General features: G+C 49.2%; 1 protein-coding gene across 1 annotated transcript in view; it reads right to left on the bottom strand.

Annotated features, from left to right (window-relative positions):
* Positions 1–19,213, bottom strand: part of SCN4A (sodium voltage-gated channel alpha subunit 4) — a 108,376-nt gene that overhangs the window by 68,965 nt on the left and 20,198 nt on the right. The window contains exons 5-9 of the mRNA XM_073326359.1: positions 18,885–18,976; positions 11,348–11,632; positions 9,655–9,718; positions 3,259–3,400; positions 2,024–2,236 (exon numbers count right to left, since the gene is read on the bottom strand). Coding sequence (XP_073182460.1) covers positions 2,024–2,236; positions 3,259–3,400; positions 9,655–9,718; positions 11,348–11,632; positions 18,885–18,976 — 796 coding nt within the window. The remainder of the gene's footprint in view (positions 1–2,023; positions 2,237–3,258; positions 3,401–9,654; positions 9,719–11,347; positions 11,633–18,884; positions 18,977–19,213) is intronic.

Below are 19,213 nucleotides of genomic sequence, written 5' to 3'. Positions count from 1 at the left end.
GACCTGCTGCTCACAAACAGGGAAGAATTAGTAGGGGAAACAAAAGCGGATGGGAACCTGGGAGGCAGTGACCATGAGATGGTCGAGTTCAGGATCCTGACACAAGGAAGAAAGGAGAGCAGCAGAATACGGACTCTGGACTTCACAAAAGCAGACTTTGACTCCCTCCGGAAACTGGTGGGCAGGATCCCCTGGGACAATAAAATGAGGGGGAAAGGAGTCCAGGAGAGCTGGCTGTATTTTAAAGAATCCTTATTGAGGTTACAGGAACAAACCATCCCAATGTGTAGAAAGAATAGTAAATATGGCAGGTGACCAGCTTGGCTTAACAGTGAAATCCTTGCTGATCTTAAACACAAAAAAGAAGCTTACAAGAAGTGGAAGATTGGTCAAATGACCAGGGAGGAGTATAAAAATATTGCTCGGGCATGCAGGAGTGAAATCAGAAAGGCCAAATCACACCTGGAGTTGCAGCTAGCAAGAGATGTTAAGAGTAACAAGAAGGGTTTCTTCAGGTATGTTAGCAACAAGAAGAAAGTCAAGAAAAGTGCGGGCCCCTTACTGAATGAGGGAGTCAACCTAGTGACAGAGGATGTGGGAAAAGCTAATGTACTCAATGCTTTTTTTGCCTCTGTCTTCACGAACAAGGTCAGCTCCCAGACTGTTGCACGGGGCAGCACATTGGTGCCCTTGGCGCTTCTGCAACACAGCTAATAGTTAATGCCTGGAGGAGTAAGAGAGGGAGTGGATGAAGGGATGGGGTCACCGAGGGGAAGGGAAGATGAGGAAGGTGGGAGGGAGAGAGGCCCACCGGGCAGAAGAGTGAACTGAGCAAGTGGCAGTGGTAGGGGGAGGTGGGAAGTAACAGCCAACAGCAACATAGCAAATGAGACAAGAGATCCAGGCTGCAGGATCCTCAGCTGCAGCTAAGGAGCCCTTGACACAACAGAGGACAGGGGTTGCAAACGTGGCCTTAAGCCACCTCCCCGCCCCCAGGTCCTGGACCATTTCTTCAGTGTAAGATAGACCTGCCTGAGGGTCACTTAACTTGCACCTGCTGCAATGCCCGACAGCACCAGGATGTGGGGATGCCTCGGCCACACCCCTATTGCTCTGGCCACACATCCATGGCCAGCTGCAGGGAGCGGGGGCTTAGAAGCTGCTCAGGGCAGAGCAGCCACAGTGCAGCCAGTAAGGTTGCCAACCCTCTGGGATTGTCCTGGAGTCTCCAGAAATTAAAGATGAATCTTTAATGAAAGATTATGTCATGTGATGAAACCTCCAGGAACATATCCAACCAAAATTGGCAACCCCCAGCCCAGGATTGGAGCCCGAGAGGCTGCATTACAGAGCGGAGTGAAGGATGGTGCCAGAAGGCTGTGAAGGCCCTTCCCAGCTGCTACTCACGATGTGGGCAGGAACCTGAGGCTGCTGGGCCTGGTGCCCAGGGGTGGGTCCAATGGGGAGGTGGGAGGAGGTGGGACTGGACATCTCTAATTTACCTCCTTCAGGTCTGGCTGGCACTGGCTGCTTTGAGAAAGGAGGCATGAGGGCTTGGGGACTTCAGCCCAGCCCTGCAAGCTCCTCCCAGCTCCGGCAGGGAATGGCCACACAGAACTGCCAGGCTTCTTCTGATCCACATTTGCACCGCGTCCTCTGTCATGCGGGGGGCTCCTTAGCTTCAGTGGAGGACCCCGCAGCCTGGATCTCTTGTCTCACTTTCTGGGCTGACATTGGCTGTTAGTTCCCTGTAATCCCACCCCTCCCTACCACTGCCACTGGCTGACCTCGCTCTTCTGCCCAGTGGGCTTCTCCCCTCGGTGCCCCCTTACTTTGATCCTTCCCACCCAACCCCCTACACTTGGCAACCCGAGATGCAGTGTCCACTCTGGCACTAGTTTCAGCCCTGCCCTGTCGACCTGGTCCGAGCGGCTCGCACCCAGCTTCAGTACAGACCTAGACTCCGGCCCTACATTCTTAGTGCTCCCAATCCCCATGGCAGCCAGGCTGCCATAGGACTGACCAGTTTCTCTTGTTCCTCCTGATGCTTCTTCAGCTGTTCCAGGAGCTGCTGAAACTCTGCCTCTCTCTGCTGCTCCTCCAGCATGGTAGCATCGTTTTGCTCGGCGTAGGCCATTGCTACAACAGCCAGGATCAGGTTGATGAGGTAGAAGGAACCAAGGAATATAACCACCACAAAGAAGATCATGTATGTTTTCCCAGCGGCGCGAAGGGTCTGTGGAAAGAAGAGGCACATTCCATCACAGATGGTCAGACCACTAGTCTATTTACTCTCTAATTGCTAGGCTACCTTAGTGCCTCTTCCCAGTGATGGGTGTGGCTTTGAGTCACCTTCTCCTCACATAACTGAGAGGGCCTTACTCCCATCTAGCCTTCCCCTCATTGCTCGTGCTGTGGTGAGTGTCAGTGGGTTGTGAGTTATACTACAGTCCCCAGAGGCGTCAGCACAACAGGGCTCTCCTCCGGCGTGCGCACTGGGATGGCATGCATGGTGCTTCCACCCAGCAGAGGAGCCTGAGGGATTGCCGGGAATGAAAACCACAGATCCTCACGCTCCTGAGGGGCTGAGAAGCCGAACCTGGATCTGGACAGCAGACTCTGATCATCACAACAGGCTCATCCAAATGCCCCTGGCCCTGAGAGGTCTCAGACTCTCAGTACGGATACAAACTGGCAGGCCTTAGAACGTGAGTATACCTGTGTGATCTTGCCCTCTAGTGATGCCCCAACAGAGAAGATAGAGGACCTGCTATTCCCACCAGCTGTGAGTCCTCCTTCAGCGCCAGCCCCTGTCCTTGCAACTAAGGGCAAAGGTTGCAGTTCTAGCTCCCAATGTGCCTGGGAGGGACTTATTTAGGGGATTGTGATTATGTCTGTTGTCAACTGTATCGTGTGGACTGGTTACATCAGGCCCAGCTCCATGGAAAATATGCCCCATTGCACTCAGCCGGGTGCTCCCTTCCAGCCCAGATGCTTTCGGATGAATATCAATAAGCAACAAGCTCCCACGTGCTTTACACTGAGTGACCAAGTGACCAGAGGCACGTTTTAGATTTCCCAGCCCACAGATGGGCTGGACCCTCCATCACCACACAAAAAACAAGAGGAAATCAAAAAAAAACCACAATGACCTTTAATTCAAAGGACCCCTGCCACGTGTAGGGGGACGTGCAATCGAATGCAAGCTATTGCCTTTGCCAGTGGGAAAACCCAGATAAAAGGGAAGAAAGGGCTCACCAGCTGGAAGAGATTCTCCCAATAGTCCTGAGTCATGAGGCGGAAGAGAGAAAGGAAAGCCCAGCTAAATGTATCATAGCTGGTGTAGCCATAGTTCGGATTCCTTCCTGCTTTCATACACATGTATCCTTCAGGGCACTTCCTGCCAGTGGGAGCAGAGAGAAGAGGGTGTGTTAGTGCTAAATTCAGCCCCAGCCTGGCACAGGGAAGGTAAGCCAGGGCAAAAGTGAATTGAGTTTTATGTTCAGAAACTTGAGGAGGGTGCAAGGTGCGAACGGCCCAGTTTTACCTGCGCAACCCCAATGAAGCAAGTGGGCTGGCACAGGGGTGACTCAAGGCCAGATGGAGAAGCATTCAGTTCAGAGTCAGATCCTTATTGAATAGGCAACCCTGGACTATCACGTGATACAGAAGAGCTAATGCGTGTGAATGCTAAGGAGACCCCCTGTGTTTACCCCACCATGTACGATGTACAGGCCTGATGCTGGTGGTATACTGGAGGCAGCTGGTTTGCTGGAGTTTAAAAGTAAGAGGCAAGAGTTCTGTATCTTAAAAGTACTTGGTTCTGTCTGTCTGTCTGTCTGTCTGTCTGTCTCTCTCTCTCTCTCACACACACACACAGAGCAATACACATTTGCAGACAATTAAGCCAAGACTTTCAAAACTGGGTGCCGGGGAAATGGAGTCAGGGGGCAGGGGCTTGCCCCACCCCCCCACCTGACATGCCTGGGTTTGGGGCACGGTGTGGATCAGCAGGGGTGTTGGGCAGGTGGATCAGACGCGGGGGAGCCCATTTTTCTGGGCCAGCCCAATGGCCGGGGCCCCTGAGCACAGGCCCTGTTGGCCCAGTGGCTAATCCACCACTGCCTCAGACTCCCTAGTTCCCTCCCAAAATGTGGCGGCTCTAACTCTGTGTGGAAAAACTTGACTGTCCACCCCGGCCATTACAGGAAGTTTGAACAGCCACCAACAGATCCTGCTGACTTGACATTTCAATCTGCAAGGTCCCAGCAACTGAAGCCAGCAACACAGAGGAGATGCATTTGCAGAACTTGTCTTGCTTGCACTGTCACTCCTGTATCAGGAAAAGGTCAGAACTTCCATGAGACTCCAGTGGATGTCCCGGCAGCATTTTCTGGCCCACCAAAGAGCTAACGATGGAGCAGGAGGAGGACACAGACGTGGCTGATGCTGCTCACAACTCTTGGCGTAGCTGCTGCTGGAACAGGGCCACAAACACGGACTGATGGGATCACATCACCATGCAGTTTGTAAGCAGCCTGCCCCGACCCTCCAGCATAAAGACATGCATGAGGCAGGCCACGCCAGCCCAGAAGCGGGTTATTATACCTGTCTGGAAGCTGGCTTCACCAGACTGCTATAGGGCCATTACTAACCTGCTTGGTGTTGGCACGTCGACTGGGGGTAACGTGGTGGGAGAGGTTTCTGAGGCAGTCAGGCGTGTGGCTTACTCCCAACGTGAAGTTATTGCTGACTTTGAGAGAATGGGGTTTCCAGACTGCACCAGGGCCGTTGACGAGACTCATGGGCCCACAGTTTGTCCTCAAGAAGCACGAGGACTTGAACGGCAAAGGGTACTTCTCCATTGGTATGCAGGCCCAAGTGGACCACAGATTCCAATGTATGGCTGCCAGCGTGGGCTGCACTAGGCAGGTTGTGATACCAGGGTTTTCCGCCTATGGGGGGGCTACATTCAAGGACAGGCTGGGACACTATTCCCACCAAATGACATTGTCATAAGTGGAGCTACTGTCTCCCCTGTTTTCTTGAGGACCCCATGTGCGCCCTTTTGCCTTGTCTAATCAGACTGTCCCCTGACCTTGGAGGCCCTGGCAAGAGGAGGTTGAATGACTCGCTCATCCGGCGTTGAATGCACTTTTGGCAGATTGAACTCCCATTGGAGGTGTTTACAGACCAACCAGAAAGTGCTGGTGCTGGATGTACCTGGGCACCAGAAGTCAGGGATGCTGCGTGCGCCTGCGTGATGGGCTTGCCTGGACCAAGGGAAGAGGGAGAACAGCACCTGTATGAACGTGGTGAAGTTGGGGTGGATTGCCTTAGGGGGTCATTGCCATGCATTGTACTTATGAATGACGTGATCGCTTGTGACAGAGGAAGTGGGGGGTGTGGATTCCCAGTATGGATTGATGTACATAGCTGATCGATGTACAGATTGATGTAGATAACTGTGTTGGGAAATAGCGTTTGCATACAACTGCCCAACTGTCCCCTGATCATGTGGTTACCTTCATTATTTGAAATACACATTATGGGATGGGATGCAGGATGGTCAGAACATTTCTTAACAAAATAAAACCCTTTATTATTAAACATTTATTAGAAAAGAGCAGCTGCCATGAGGACCCCAAAACACGAGTAGCACCAAAACCTTTGAAAAAACCAGGAACAAAGTGCAAACAGTGAAACCATCCTCCAGACAGAAAGCCCCAACTGTTGCATGTCCCCTGGGTCCCCGCTCTCCTTTCCCTTCCTTCCTCTTTTGCTGCACACTTGGTGCCAGGGCAGCATCCACAGGGAGGAGTTCAGCCTGGAGGGCTGCATGGGGCACACTTGCCCTGTCCAGTGGCTGATAGGGTCCGATTGCATGGGCCACCCAGCCATGGAGCTGTCCCAGATGTTTCTGGATTGCAGCATGGGGTACCGAGGTGGGGTGCAGATAGTGGGTTGGGCAATGCAGTGGAAGCTGGGACTCTTGTGTCCATTAATGATAGCTGCTGCTCAAACAGCTCTTTCTGCTGAGCTCAGTCCTTCTCCCTCAGCCACCGGGCCTCTTCCAGGAACCACGGAGCAAGTGCTACCGTGCTGCAACCCTGTCCTTAAGCTGTGCAGCCAGCCTGAACTTTTCCTTTTGCCTCATGGCCTGCCTTCCTCTAGCCGCAGGTCCCTCTGTCTTTAGTCCTGGACCTACATGTTGGTCCTGTCCAGAACTTGAACTATATGTTCACCATGGAGCGGCCTGTGAAGGTATGGTGAACTGGGCCTCTGCTGTAGTGAGGGTGAGCTCTGGAGGTCCACAGCTCAGTGCAGGAGCACAGAAAAAATCCTCTTGGAATGTCAAAGACATAAAATGTTACTGAACTTCAGCTCATGGGGAGACGGATGCTTCGGGTAGCTGGAGCTGCCCTGGACACAGCCGGGTTAATCGCAGCAAGAGATGTGCACGGAGAATGGGGAGTTAAAACACAGCTGGTTTTTTTTCTAAAAACTGCAATCCACCTGGGGCTCTGGGGGAGGTCAGTGGCCACATCATACTACAGAAGCCTTGGCTTCATTTCAAGCATGCCACATTTTGGAGAACACAATAGTACCCGTGGCGCCCAGCTGGCCAAGAGTGTTGTTCCAAGCTGCCGGTGGGAAAGCACCACGGAAGCTACCAAAGTATTCAAACGTATAGCGACTGAACAGCACACATGTGAGTGGAATGGGCAGCTCAGCTACCACGGAGGCCCTGGAATATATGCCTTTCCCGAAATGGGACTGCCTATCTGGAGTTCCTGCTATGGGAAAAGTTAGCAGCTATCAGCACCCAGGATTGGGTCAAAAGTAACGAGGGAATGAACAGGATGCTGTGTTAGCATACACATGGCTCAGTGCTTCCCCAAGGCTTCCAACATAGCCTGTTATGACTGCATGCAAACACCCAGACCTGCACTGCCATCCCCCTTACATCACCCCCCCGGCACATTTCTGGACTGAATTCAAACCTCCAGTCGTATCTGGGAGAAATGATTTTGTCATCCATGGATGGCATGGGTTGCATTTAACAGAAATGGGTGAGATTTGAAAATGGATTACATTTCAACTGCCCCCGAGCCCCAGTTCACTCTTTGGGTGGCTGGTCACGCCGGTGGGGTGGGGTCAAGCAGTGTGCATACATGGAAGGCAGTTTAAGGTTGTTATTTTTAACAAACCAGAATGTCCTCAGAAAACATGCACTTTTCTAGTAAAACTTCACTTTTCATTGCTTGCTTTCCTGTTTGTATTACCTGAGTTCCATGTTGAATTCCATATGGTGGGAGGGAGGTGGGGGATGCCAATGTGCTGGCATGGTATCGGCCATTAGCGGATACAGGGTGTTACCCAGGGCTTGCATTGGTTCATGGTCTGGAAATCCCTCCCATTTCTAATTCCTATTTTAATAAACACAAAAATGGAGCCAGAAACTTACCAGCGGCTTCTGCCTCTTCACTTTCTGAGGCCAGTTCTGCAGCGGCCATTTCTCCAGGGTGGAGGGGAGCCTCAAAAAGCTCCTCTCTGCTCAGCCCCAGGATGTGCTGCAGCTGCTCCTGCGGCAGAGCCTCCTCTGGGGCCGGTTTTGTCAGCAGAGTCACTCTGTTGGCCTTCTTCGGCAACGCTGCTGGCTCCCCTCAGTTCCCATGTTGGACTCTGGGGCCAGCAAGTCGCCATGCCAGCTGACCAGGTCATCCTGCACTGCCAGCGGCTCCGTGCTGGGGGCAGTACCTCCCAGAGCCCGGGCTTCAGCTCGGACCCAAATATCTACCCTGCAATGTCCTAGCCCCGCATCCCGAGCCAGACTCAGCTGGCCTGGCCAGCTGTGGGTGGTTTATTGCAGTGTAGTCATACGCAGAGTGGCCGGATTGTCAAGTGTTGAGAACTCAGCTCTTTCTACTGACTTCCTGGGAGCTGCTGGGTAGACAGGACGTTTGAAAATGTGGCCACTTACTTAGGTATCTAGTCAAGATTTATGACCAAGATTTTCGCAAGTGACTAGTGATTTGGGGTGCATCATCTTAGGGGTGCTCAATGTAAGGCGCCCCCAAGGGGCTTGGTTTTCACAGGGCAGGTGCTCAACACTTCCTGACAATCAGGCCTTGTGGGGCTCTGGGCACAGACCCTCACTTTAGGCACCTAGGGCTGAAAACCTCAGCTCCAGCTCTTAGGAGGTGGCTACTAGTCCATTTGAGTCATTTCACAACAGCCAGTCGGGGAAAGATAGGAGACTTGACACAGCCGGGGCTGCGTGGGTAGAGCAAACATCCAGCTCTTCTAAGGCTAGAATTCACACCCATTGCCCCTCCCCACAAAAACAGTTTGTCAATCTCAGTATATTATAAAGCGAAAAGCCTGTGCTTGGAACAGGCCTGAGGCTAAGCTGTCTAGAAGAACCTCTGGGGAGCGACAGGGCGGAGGTGTTCTCCAGCACCAATGGCAGGAGGCAGAAGGAGGCTGCAACTGCCTATCTAGCTTGCATCTGGGGTTCCCCTTTCTCCCCATCATATTTCCCACCCCCCAGTCTGTGTATCATTTCCTGCGCTGCCCTGGGGGATCTGCATTCACCAACCAGGTGCACCTGCAGGGAGGGTGAACAGGATGAGCAGAGACCTGCAGTTTGGCCTATAGTTCTTCAGATACAGAAGCAGAGTCATCCCAGAGGACCCCTCAGGAATTAGCCCCCAGGCACTCCCAGCAGAACCTCCCACAGGGTCATTTCTCAGGGAGAGGTACAAATACGTCAGACTCCTTTTCCCTCCCAGTAAAGAGGGCATCCCCCTGGCAGTGGGGGCGCAGCTGGCTCCATCCCCGTGAGGAGTCAGCAACCAAGCCAGCACTCTGGTCACTGTTTAGCCAATGAGGCCCCGGAGAGGGCCTCGTTAAGGAGAGGAGGACTTGTGGCACCTTAGAGACTAACCAATTTATTTGAGCATAAGCTTTCCTGAGCTACAGCTCTCGGGAAAGCTTATGCTCAAATAAATTGGTTAGTCTCTAAGGTGCCACAAGTACTCCTTTTCTTTTTGCGGATACAGACTAACACGGCTGCTACTCTGAAACCTGTCATTAAGAAGAGGAGCTCCTGACGACCAGATCAGATTGGGGCCGGGTAGATAATGAGCTAATTAGCCCATTAACAAGGAGCCTGGGTAAAAGAGCCCAGGAAGGAAGTGCAAGGGGGTGGGAAAGCAGAAGAGGGAGAGATACAAGGGTAGCTGGGGCCTGATGCAGGGAGATCTCTGTGTGGAGAGACTTTTTCTCATCCCCCATCCCTCTGGAGAAGGGCTAGTCAAGCTGAATGACTCTGTACATAGGATGGCTGGGCAAGGTGAAGCACTGTCAGTAAACTACATGGTGGTGTCTACAAAAGGAAGGTCTCTGAACGGTCTGCGTGAGAGCAAAGAAGATGGGAGCAGAGGGTTCCCTTCACAATTCCCAAAAGATTTGCGCCCAGACGTACAATGGGCATTTGTGCCCACAACCCTCTTCGCAAAACTCACACCAGTCACTTCTCGTTGGCTGGTCCGGCTGAGTGCTATCCTCAGACTAAGCCACGGCTGGCCTCTTTCCCTCCCCAGGGGCCGCCCAGGTCTGTTTGTGCCAGTCAGAACAGACCCCACTCACCCAGCATCGCTGCTGTTCCCGCAGAGCAGAGCATCCAGTGAGCCCTCCAGAAAGTAGAAATTCCCTTTGCAATTCAGGAAAAAAGCAAGAAGTGAGAATTGCAGACATTGCTTTGCACACGTTTGTTTATCTTTGCAATTTTTCAACAAATGGCTAATTGGATTGTGTCCCAGCACAAAGCATTCACCACAGCTATTGCTTCCTATATTTGCTATTCATAATGTGCTAATTTGCACAGGTGACCTTAGTCACACAGTTTTGTTTCACTTGCCCGACTGGCTGACTCCCAACCCAGTGACAGCTCTAGAGACAGCCAGTGACAGTGGCCAGCGTGAATGCTTGTGTGAACATGTGTTAACATTCCCTTTCATGCAAACCAAAGCTCACTGGTGTGAACGTTCATAGAAAGGGACTGAAAAGACTGGAGAAAGGCCAGTGTCATGGCTCTGCGGGTTTTCAGCTGAGTGAATTTTTGCACATGCCCTGCTGGGAAACTGTGGAAAATAACAAGCACTCTCAGGCCAGCACCAAACTGAGCCCACTACAAGTTCCTTTTCCCAGATGCTCCCATCCCAGTCAGCCCACACCTTCCTAAGACAGCCAACCCCAAAGGGTGCCGAGACCAGGAATGCATCAAACTCATTCCTCTTTGATGTTGCCAGTGACCCACTCACATGAGAACCACAGCAGCTGCTGAGACGCAGCAAAGAGGGAATTTCATTTCATTTACTGACATGGGGAACCTGCCCTGGGGTCAGGCCCTTCTGGCGGGTGAGGATCAGCAGCCTGAGACACCTGCATAGAGAAGCAATGAGTACCCCACCTTGGGTGTTACCTGATTCGGACTTTGCCCTCTGAATGGCCTGGAGGGACCTATCTGGAGCCTGTTCTGTGCATCTCAATCGGTTATTCCTTCCCAGACCCCATGCTTTTATTTAACTAACCAGTGGAGTGTTGAAAAGCCACCCCCTATATGGCATTTCAGGCCAGGATGTGTTGTTCTGGTGTGAGCAGCTGTTAACCTGAATGCATGGCCAGAATGTGTCACTGCTGTTTGTATAGATCTCAGTCATTCGAGGATATTGACGTTAACTCCCCTGCTAAGGAGCCTTCCTGTGGTTAACCTCACAGCCACTTATGCCGTTGGAATAAAGCACCTCAGTCAGCATGTAACATGACTTGCCACTGAGTTCTGCTGAGGGCTCTAAACAAGATGTGAAACACTCCAGACAATACCCATCCCGCTGCAGCATTACTTGGCAGCAACAGGCTAACTAGCAGCTGGTTCTGCCTCTTGTATAACTGTGCCTGCACTGTAGAAGGACCCTGGATACGGAAGCAGTTTCAGAATTCTTTCTCCACCCTTGGTGTGTGGCTCCTTATTCAATAAAGGGTTCTGCCCTTTTGTTTTAAACATTTTCTTTTTTGCCAAAACATTTTGATTTTCTCATTTTCTTGTTTTGGACAAAAATATTCATTTATTGTTTTTGGATTCCACCTCCAGCTTTTGATGTTTGTGGCCAATTTTGATTTGTCATTGGCTTAGTCACATGGTATGAAATTTTCCAAGGATGGTGGACAGTCCTGGATGTTGATTGGCTAAAGAGAGGGGCTCTGAATGGTAGCAAGGAGTCAATCAGGTTGTTTACTTGGGTACATTTTAAGAGCAGAGAGAAGGCACATAAGTATTTACCTTCATCGCTGATGTACGAATCCCAGTCAAAAGTCCCATTACTCAACCCAGTTGTGTTGCTGGAGAGAGTTGAGTTAGCGAACATGTCATTGTCCATTCCGAAGATGTCCTCTTGCAAAGTGTCGTTTATAGGGGGTGGCCACCTGATGCATTTTTGCCGAAGGTTCCCCATGAACAACTGAAGGCCAACCAGTGCAAAAACACTCAGACAGAAGACGGTGAGAATCATGACGTCAGAGAGCTTCTTCACGGACTGTACCAAAGCTCCAACAATTGTCTTCAACCCTGAGGAGGGAGACATTATTATTGGTGTAGTTATTAATTTGTTAATCATCGATAATGTTCTAATGTTGCTATGGAGTTCATGCGTCCCATAAGAAAACCTGGATTTCAGTGTAAGGCAAGACCCCTTCCCATAAAAATTCACCCATCCGCGGTGCAATGCTATTATCCAAAGGGCTGGAAATAAAGCAGGGTGAAATGTTTCTGTCAACACTTTTTTTTCTGGCACAAAATGCAGATTTGGCAACACCAAAGTGTTTTGCAAATGGTTTCAGATAAAAAATGAAACAAAAAATAAAAAAAATGAAAACATTTTGTTTCAACATTTTTAAAATGAAATGCTTCAATTTTTCAGTTCAAAACTTTTTGTTTACAAATTTCCTTAGGTTTATATAACAATTTAAAACATTTTAAAATGGTCAAAATCAAACCATTTAGATTTTGTTAAAACAAAAAATCAGAAATGATTTTTTTTGACTATTCAGTTCACCAAAAATTTCAAAAAATGTCATTTTCGATTAGTCCTAAAACGTTTTTTTCCTGAGTTTTCAGAATTGCCAGTGAACTGGAAAATCCCTTATTCACAAAGCCTGTCAGTTCTTTCCTGACCCCGCCAGACACCAGCACACACCCTGACACAATAGCCCCACGCCATGTAATGAGGTCTGTTGCCCTGAGGTTTTGAATCACTCTGTGCCCACAAATGGTCCTTTTGATGTGCTAGATCACACAAAAGAACAGGTTTCAGAGTGGTAGCCGTGTTGGTCTGTATCAGCAAAAACAACGAGGAGTACTTGTGGTACCTTAGAGACACAAATTTATTTGGGCATAAGCTTTCATGGGCTGAAACCCACTTCATCAGATTCATGGAGTGGAAAATACAGTAGGAAGATAGATATACACAGTACATGAAAAGATGGGAGTTGCCTTACTAAGTGGGGGGTCAGTTCTAACGAGACAATTCAATTAAAGTGGGCTATTATCAACAGGAGGAAAAATCACTTTTGTAGTGGTAATCAGGGTGGCCCATATCAAACAGTTGACAAGAAGGTGTGAGTAACAGTAGGGGGAAATTAGCATGGGGAAATTAGTTTTTAGTTTTTGTAGTGACCCAGCCACTCCCAGTCTTTATTCAGGCCTAATTTGATGGTGTCCAGTTTGCAAATTAATTCCAGTTCTGCAGTTTCTCATTGAAGTCTGTTTTTGAAGTTTTTTTGTTGAAGAATTGCCACTTTTAAGCCTGTTATTGAGTGTCCAAACTAGACAGTCTCTATGCAAAAGAATAAATGGACACAAATCAGCTGTCAAGAATTATAACATTCAAAAACCAGTCGGAGAACACGTCAACCTCCCCGGACACTCAATAACAGACAGTTCCTCAACAAAAAAATGGAGAGGCCCTTGAGATGTGAAAATATTTATTCCCCTCGTGTGACAGCCAAACTAGTTATGGGATCAAGCCTCAGAATTCATCTCTGGAGCCCAAAACTGTCCCAAAGTACAGGAGTGCTTAGATCTGGCATTTGCTTTGGACCCATTTCATGTCCAAATATACATTGGGGATCAGTTTGTCCCAGTCGCCATGCCAATGTTTCCATCTGTTGAGGTAAAACGCCGATCCTTTAAGGACCTATCTACATGGTGAAACTGACTGGAACAGCAAGAGGAGAATAAACCACTCCAGAATAACGGTTGGCGTGGTGGAGACTCTAGACCAGATAAAGAGATCACATTCCAGATTAATTACTCTGCTTGGGAAGTGCATTGATTATCCTGGAATAAAAGTGACTTTCATTGCCTCCGCAGATCCCCCACCAGCAAGCCTGCTGGCCCTGTCATAGGCCTTGGCATCCATTCAAAGCTGTTAGCCATTTGGGGAGTGGGCACATGCCCATTTGACTCCCACATTGTGGAACTGAGGGAAGATGCAAACCCCAGTAATCCTATTCCTGTGCCGGGGCTTAGGGGAGTTGCTGTTTGGTTTTGCTTTTAACCCTTTGTCTGGTAGGGAGTTCACAGAGGGCTCCCTCCCGTTGTTGTATTTTGGCTGAGGAAGGACTACTCATGTGAGTAAAACAAATAGGTTTTAGCTGGCATTAGGTCCCCTCTGCCTTGGCAGGTGGTGAAAGAAGCCAGGGCACAAGAGTCTTCTTGTCCTGATGAAATATCCTCATAGCATCTTCGATCTGGTTACTCCTATGACGCCAGGAGACTCTCCTGGGTCTTTGCCCAGGGAATGTTAGGATCCATTGGACAAGGTTGCAGCCGCCCTTGCCCAAAGGGTTCTGCGCTGTGCCAGCGAGGCAGCCTCCCCCATTGAACCTGAGCTCTTGGCGTGCTTCTACCTTATCAAAACATAGGGTTATGTGTGCTCAGGGTGTGGGCCCAACATCCGGCTCATATTGGGGCAAATAGCCAGGTAGTTTGAATTTACATATAACTTGGTGCCATCTAGAGGCTGGGATAAGGTGACCATCAGGAGTCCCAGACCAGATATATTTGCAAATGTGGCCTCTAAGGGTATGTCTACACTGCAGTTAGACACCCACGGCGGGCTGATGCAGGCTCGCAGGGCTCAGACTAGGAGGCTGTTTAATTGTGATGCTGATGTTTGGGCTCAGGCTGGAGCCTGGGCTCTAAGACACTGCGAGATAGCAGGGTCCCAGAGCTTGGGCTGCAGCCTGAGCCCGAATGTCTACACTGCAATTAAACAGCCCCTGAGCCCTGTGAGCCCATCAGCTGGCACAGGCCAGCCGTGGGCGTCTAATTGCACTGTAGACATACCCAACACTGCCAGCCAAATGGTGGGCCTAGAATTACGTGCTCACCTCTTTGTGCTCGCAGCTGCACACTTTAAGTTTCCTAGCTTTCTGCCTGCACCCAGTTTTGGAGGCCAGGTTGAGACCTAGCTAAAATCAAGGCCAAGACGGCTAAGCACAAGTCTGCGTTCAATTAGGGTCATGATTATGCATGTCACAAACCCACCCCCCTCCCCTCAAACATGGAGATTAGGTTGAGGTCCTTTCCATAATTAAGTCCTTATAGTTTAGTCATTTTGGACTTATCTGAGTGCAGTAAAAATGCTAAATCCTGCTTCTCTTGTTCACATGAGTCAATCATACTTAGTTGGATAAGAACAGAAGAACATCATCACATAAGAATGGCCATACTGGGTCAGACCAATGGCTCAGCTAGGCCATCCTGTCTCTGACAGAGGCCAATGCCAGATGCTTCAGAGGGAATGAACAGAACAGGGCAATTTATCAAGTGATCCATCCCCTGTCACCCACTCCCAGCTTCTGGCAGTCAGAGGTTTAGGGACAACCAGAGCATGGGCTTGTGTCCCTGACCATTTTGGCTAATAGCCATTGAGGGACATATCCTCCATGAACTGACATTTTTTAAACTCAATTATGCTTTGGGCCTTCACAACATCTCCTGGCAATGAGTTACGCAGGTTGGCTTTGTATTAGTAGGATTTTATGTTTGTAGTTTCTATAATCTAGAATGAAGGATAAAGAATAAGATAATAATGTAGCATGTATCAAATGTATTGATGTATGATTTGACCATATCCTGCCAGCCACCCTTTTTGAGTAGCAGAAAGGAATGGTCTAATGTGCCATTGGTAGAGATGCATCAGCCAGAATTTCTTTACGTTTGGACTGATTTCAAGGCAGCAATAGACCTTTGAGGGTCACCGCTTTGTTGTAGGTTTAGCATTTTAAAATAAGTAAAAGAATGCTGTGATTGTTTTTCTTTTGAATTGCAATTTGATATTCCTGTTCAAAATGTTCTGTGTAAATTAATTCTGTTTTGTATGTCAATGAGGAATGTGTATTAAGAGATAAGTGTGAAGGCCATCACTAAACCAGATGTTCCAGGGAGAAACCGGAGACAGATGCAAGGGCGCCAGGAGGCTGCAACATGCCCCTATTGAAATGTCAGAGGAGGGCAGATTGACGACTCTAAAGATAGGTTTCAGAGTACAAAGATTCTAAAGATGAGACAGGCACCTATCAATGGGGACAGGATAGGTGTGATTAAAGCCAGCCTGGGGTAACTCCCTGAGAGACTTAATAAAAGAACAAGATAAAGGATGAGAATGACAATTTAAGAAATTGTCTGTGAGGGGAGGGCTCCTGCCTCATACTGAGAATGAGGGGTGATCAGCAGGTTATCTCAAGTGCTTATATACGAATATAAACAAAGCCTTGGAAACAAGCAGGGAGAACTGGAGGTCCTGGTGATGTCAAGGAATTATGACTTGATTGGAATAACAGAGACTTGGTGGGATAACTCACATGACTGGAGTACTGTCGTGGATGGTTATAAACTGTTCATGAAGGACAGGCAGGGCAGAAAAGGTGGGGGAGTAGCACTGTATGTAAGGGAGCAGTATGACTGCTCAGAGCTCCGGTACGATACTGCAGAAAAACCTGAGTGTCTCTGGATTAAGTTTAGAAGTGTGAGCAACAGGAGTGATGTAGCGGTGGGAGTCTACTATAGACCACTGGACCAGGGGGATGAGGTGGATGAGGCTTTCTTCCGGCAGCTCGCGGAAGCTACTAGATCGCATGCCCTGGTTCTCATGGGTGACTTTAATTTTCCTGATATCTGCTGGGAGAGCAGTACAGCTTTTGACACGGTCTCCCACAGTATTCTTGTCAGCAAGTTAAGGAAGTACGGGCTGGATGAATGCACTATAAGGTGGGTAAAAAGTTGGCTAGATTGTTGGGCTCAACAGGTAGTGATCAATGGCTCCATGTCTAGTTGGCAGCCGGTGTCAAGTGGAGTGCCCCAGGGGTCAGTCCTGGGGCCGGTTTTGTTCAATATCTTCATAAATGATCTGGAGGATGGTGTGGATTGCACTCTCAGCAAATTTGCGGATGATACTAAACTGGGAGGAGTGGTAGATATGCTGGAGGGCATTGATAGGATACAGAGGGACCTAGACAAATTGGATGATTGGGCCAAAAGAAATCTGATGAGGTTCAATAAGGATAAGTGCAGGGTCCTGCACTTAGGACGGAAGAACCCAATGCACCGCTACAGACTAGGGACCGAATGGCTAGGCAGCAGTTCTGCGGAAAAGGACCTAGGGGTGACAGTGAACGAGAAGCTGGATATGAGCCAGCAGTGTGCCCTTGTTGCCAAGAAGGCCAATGGCATTTTGGGATGTATAAGTAGGGGCATAGCGAGCAGATCGAGGGACATGATCGTCCCCCTCTATTCGACATTGGTGAGGCCTCATCTGGAGTACTGTGTCCAGTTTTGGGCCCCACACTACAAGAAGGATGTGGATAAATTGGAGAGAGTCCAGCGAAGGGCAACAAAAATGATTAGGGGTGTGGAACACATGAGTTATGAGGAGAGGCTGAGGGAACTGGGATTGTTTAGTCTGCAGAAGAGAAGAATGAGGGGGGATTTGATAGCTGCTTTCAACTACCTGAGAGGTGGTTCCAGAGAGGATGGTTCTAGACTATTCTCAGTGGTGGAAGAGGACAGGACAAGGAGTAATGGTCTCAAGTTGCAGTGGGGGAGGTTTAGGTTGGATATTAGGAAAATCTTTTTCACTAGGAGGGCGGTGAAACACTGGAAAGCGTTGCCTAGGGAGGTGGTGGAATCTCCTTCCTTAGAAGTTTTTAAGGTCAGTCTTGACAAAGCCCTGGCTGGGATGATTTAATTGGGTATGGGTCCTGCTTTTGAGCAGGGGGTTGGACTAGATGACCTCCTGAGGTCCCTTCCAACCCTGATATTCTATGATTCTATGAAAACAAGCACTCGTCAAACAATTGATTACAGCATGATGGTGCAAAACTCACTGGTCCCAGTGAAGGAAAATCACTATATAAACAGGGGGCCTGGCCATGAAATTTTGGGTTCATGCTATCAAGACTTTCCCGGAGCATTGTGTCATGACCAATGGAACCTGGCTCCTCCCTATCTGTGATCAACCTAGTTGGCCACCAGATTGATCCCAACTCTGGACTGGTAACTATAACATCGACTGGCGGGACACTGTGTGTGTTTGTGGTGTGATTGAATGCATATGCTAATTGTTGTATCTTCAATAAATGTGGCACATTGCCTTTTCCCCTGAAAAAGATCCTGTTGTGCTTCTTATAAGCATAACATTTTTAGTGGAGAATGTGTTGTGTGACGTAGTACTTCCTTTTGTTTTTTTAAAACCTGCTGCCTGTTAATTTCATTGGGTGACCCCTGGTCCTTGTGCTATGTGAGAAGATAAATAACATGTCCCTATTCACTGTCTCCACACCAGTCATGATTTTATAGACCTCTATCATCTCCCCCCTTAGTCGGCTTTTTTCCAAGCTGAACAGTCCCAGTCTTAATAATCTCTCCTCATGAATAGCCCCACTGAATGAATGGGACCCACTCACATGTGTAAAAACCAGCAGGATTTGACCCTAAAGGCTACATCTACGCTTGGAGCTAGGGGTGTGACCCCAGCTCATGCCGACACTCTTGTGCTAGCTCTTATCAAGCTAGTGTGCTAAAAACAGTAGTGTAGCCGCGGTAGCCCAGGCAGCGGCAAGCGGTGGCCTAGCTTAGCCACCGCCAACACACGCCTAGGGGGTCCAGGCAGGTTTGAGTGCTGGGCAGCTAGCCTAGGCCACCGCTCGCCACTGCCCGGGCTACCGCAGCTACACCTTAGCCCAATGAGGGTGAATGCAAATATGTCTACACGAGCTGGGAACACACGCCAAGCTCCAAGTGTAGACAGTCAAAGCCTGAAACGTATGCCTTTTTGTAAAAGACGGAAAATAATATGAAACACTTAAATGCATTTTCCTCAAAGTTTTCCAAAAAAAATCACTTTGGGCCATGGAGAATGTCAGCTCAAAAAGACATTTTTTTTGGCAAAGTTATGCACCAGCGGAAGCAGGGTGTTATAACCGGGCTGGCAATGCTGCTGGAGCTTTTAGCACTACCAAAGCCAGAATGCCCCCAGCTCAAAGAAAAATGCCTTCGCCTCCCAACAGGCAAGGGGCCATTGTCTCCACTCTCCTCCAGCCTGTATAGTTACAGTTACACCAGTGACAGTGAGTGCAAAGGGGGTATAAAGCACTGTCACACAAGAACAGGAGTGTTCCACACTCATTTTGCACTGGTGCACGGGACAATCCAAGGTGCAGGGCAAAGATCTGCAAGCCGGCTGGTTTTTCAAGTTAAAGCTTAAACTGTGGAAAGGAACAGAGATGGTTTGGAAGGCAAATGCTCCTTGACCCACCTGGAATCACGGTGATTGTTTTCAGTGCGCGGAGGACACGGAACGTTCGTAGAGCTGAGACATTTCCCAAATCCACAAACTCTGTGGTGTAACTGTGGAGAGGGGGAAAGACGGATTCAGACTTTGCTCTGCTGTGGCAGCTGGACGTGAGGGGTGTTTTGCTGCACTCTAGGGCATGGTCACTTTCAGAGACAAAAGCAGTAGAGCTGCCAACCTGCAGCATTGCCTCCGAGAGAGCCTATAGCTGTGTGCTGCTCTGAGTGCCTGAAGAGGACTTGTTAGCACTTCACAGCTACTTGCAAAGACTCATGGGGGAAGGTCTGGAGCTG

Source organism: Lepidochelys kempii, chromosome 27, assembly GCF_965140265.1.
Source record: "Lepidochelys kempii isolate rLepKem1 chromosome 27, rLepKem1.hap2, whole genome shotgun sequence".
NCBI lineage: Eukaryota > Metazoa > Chordata > Testudines > Cheloniidae > Lepidochelys > Lepidochelys kempii.
Note: the sequence above shows the minus strand (reverse complement) of the source record. Positions and strands in the feature narration are given on the sequence as shown.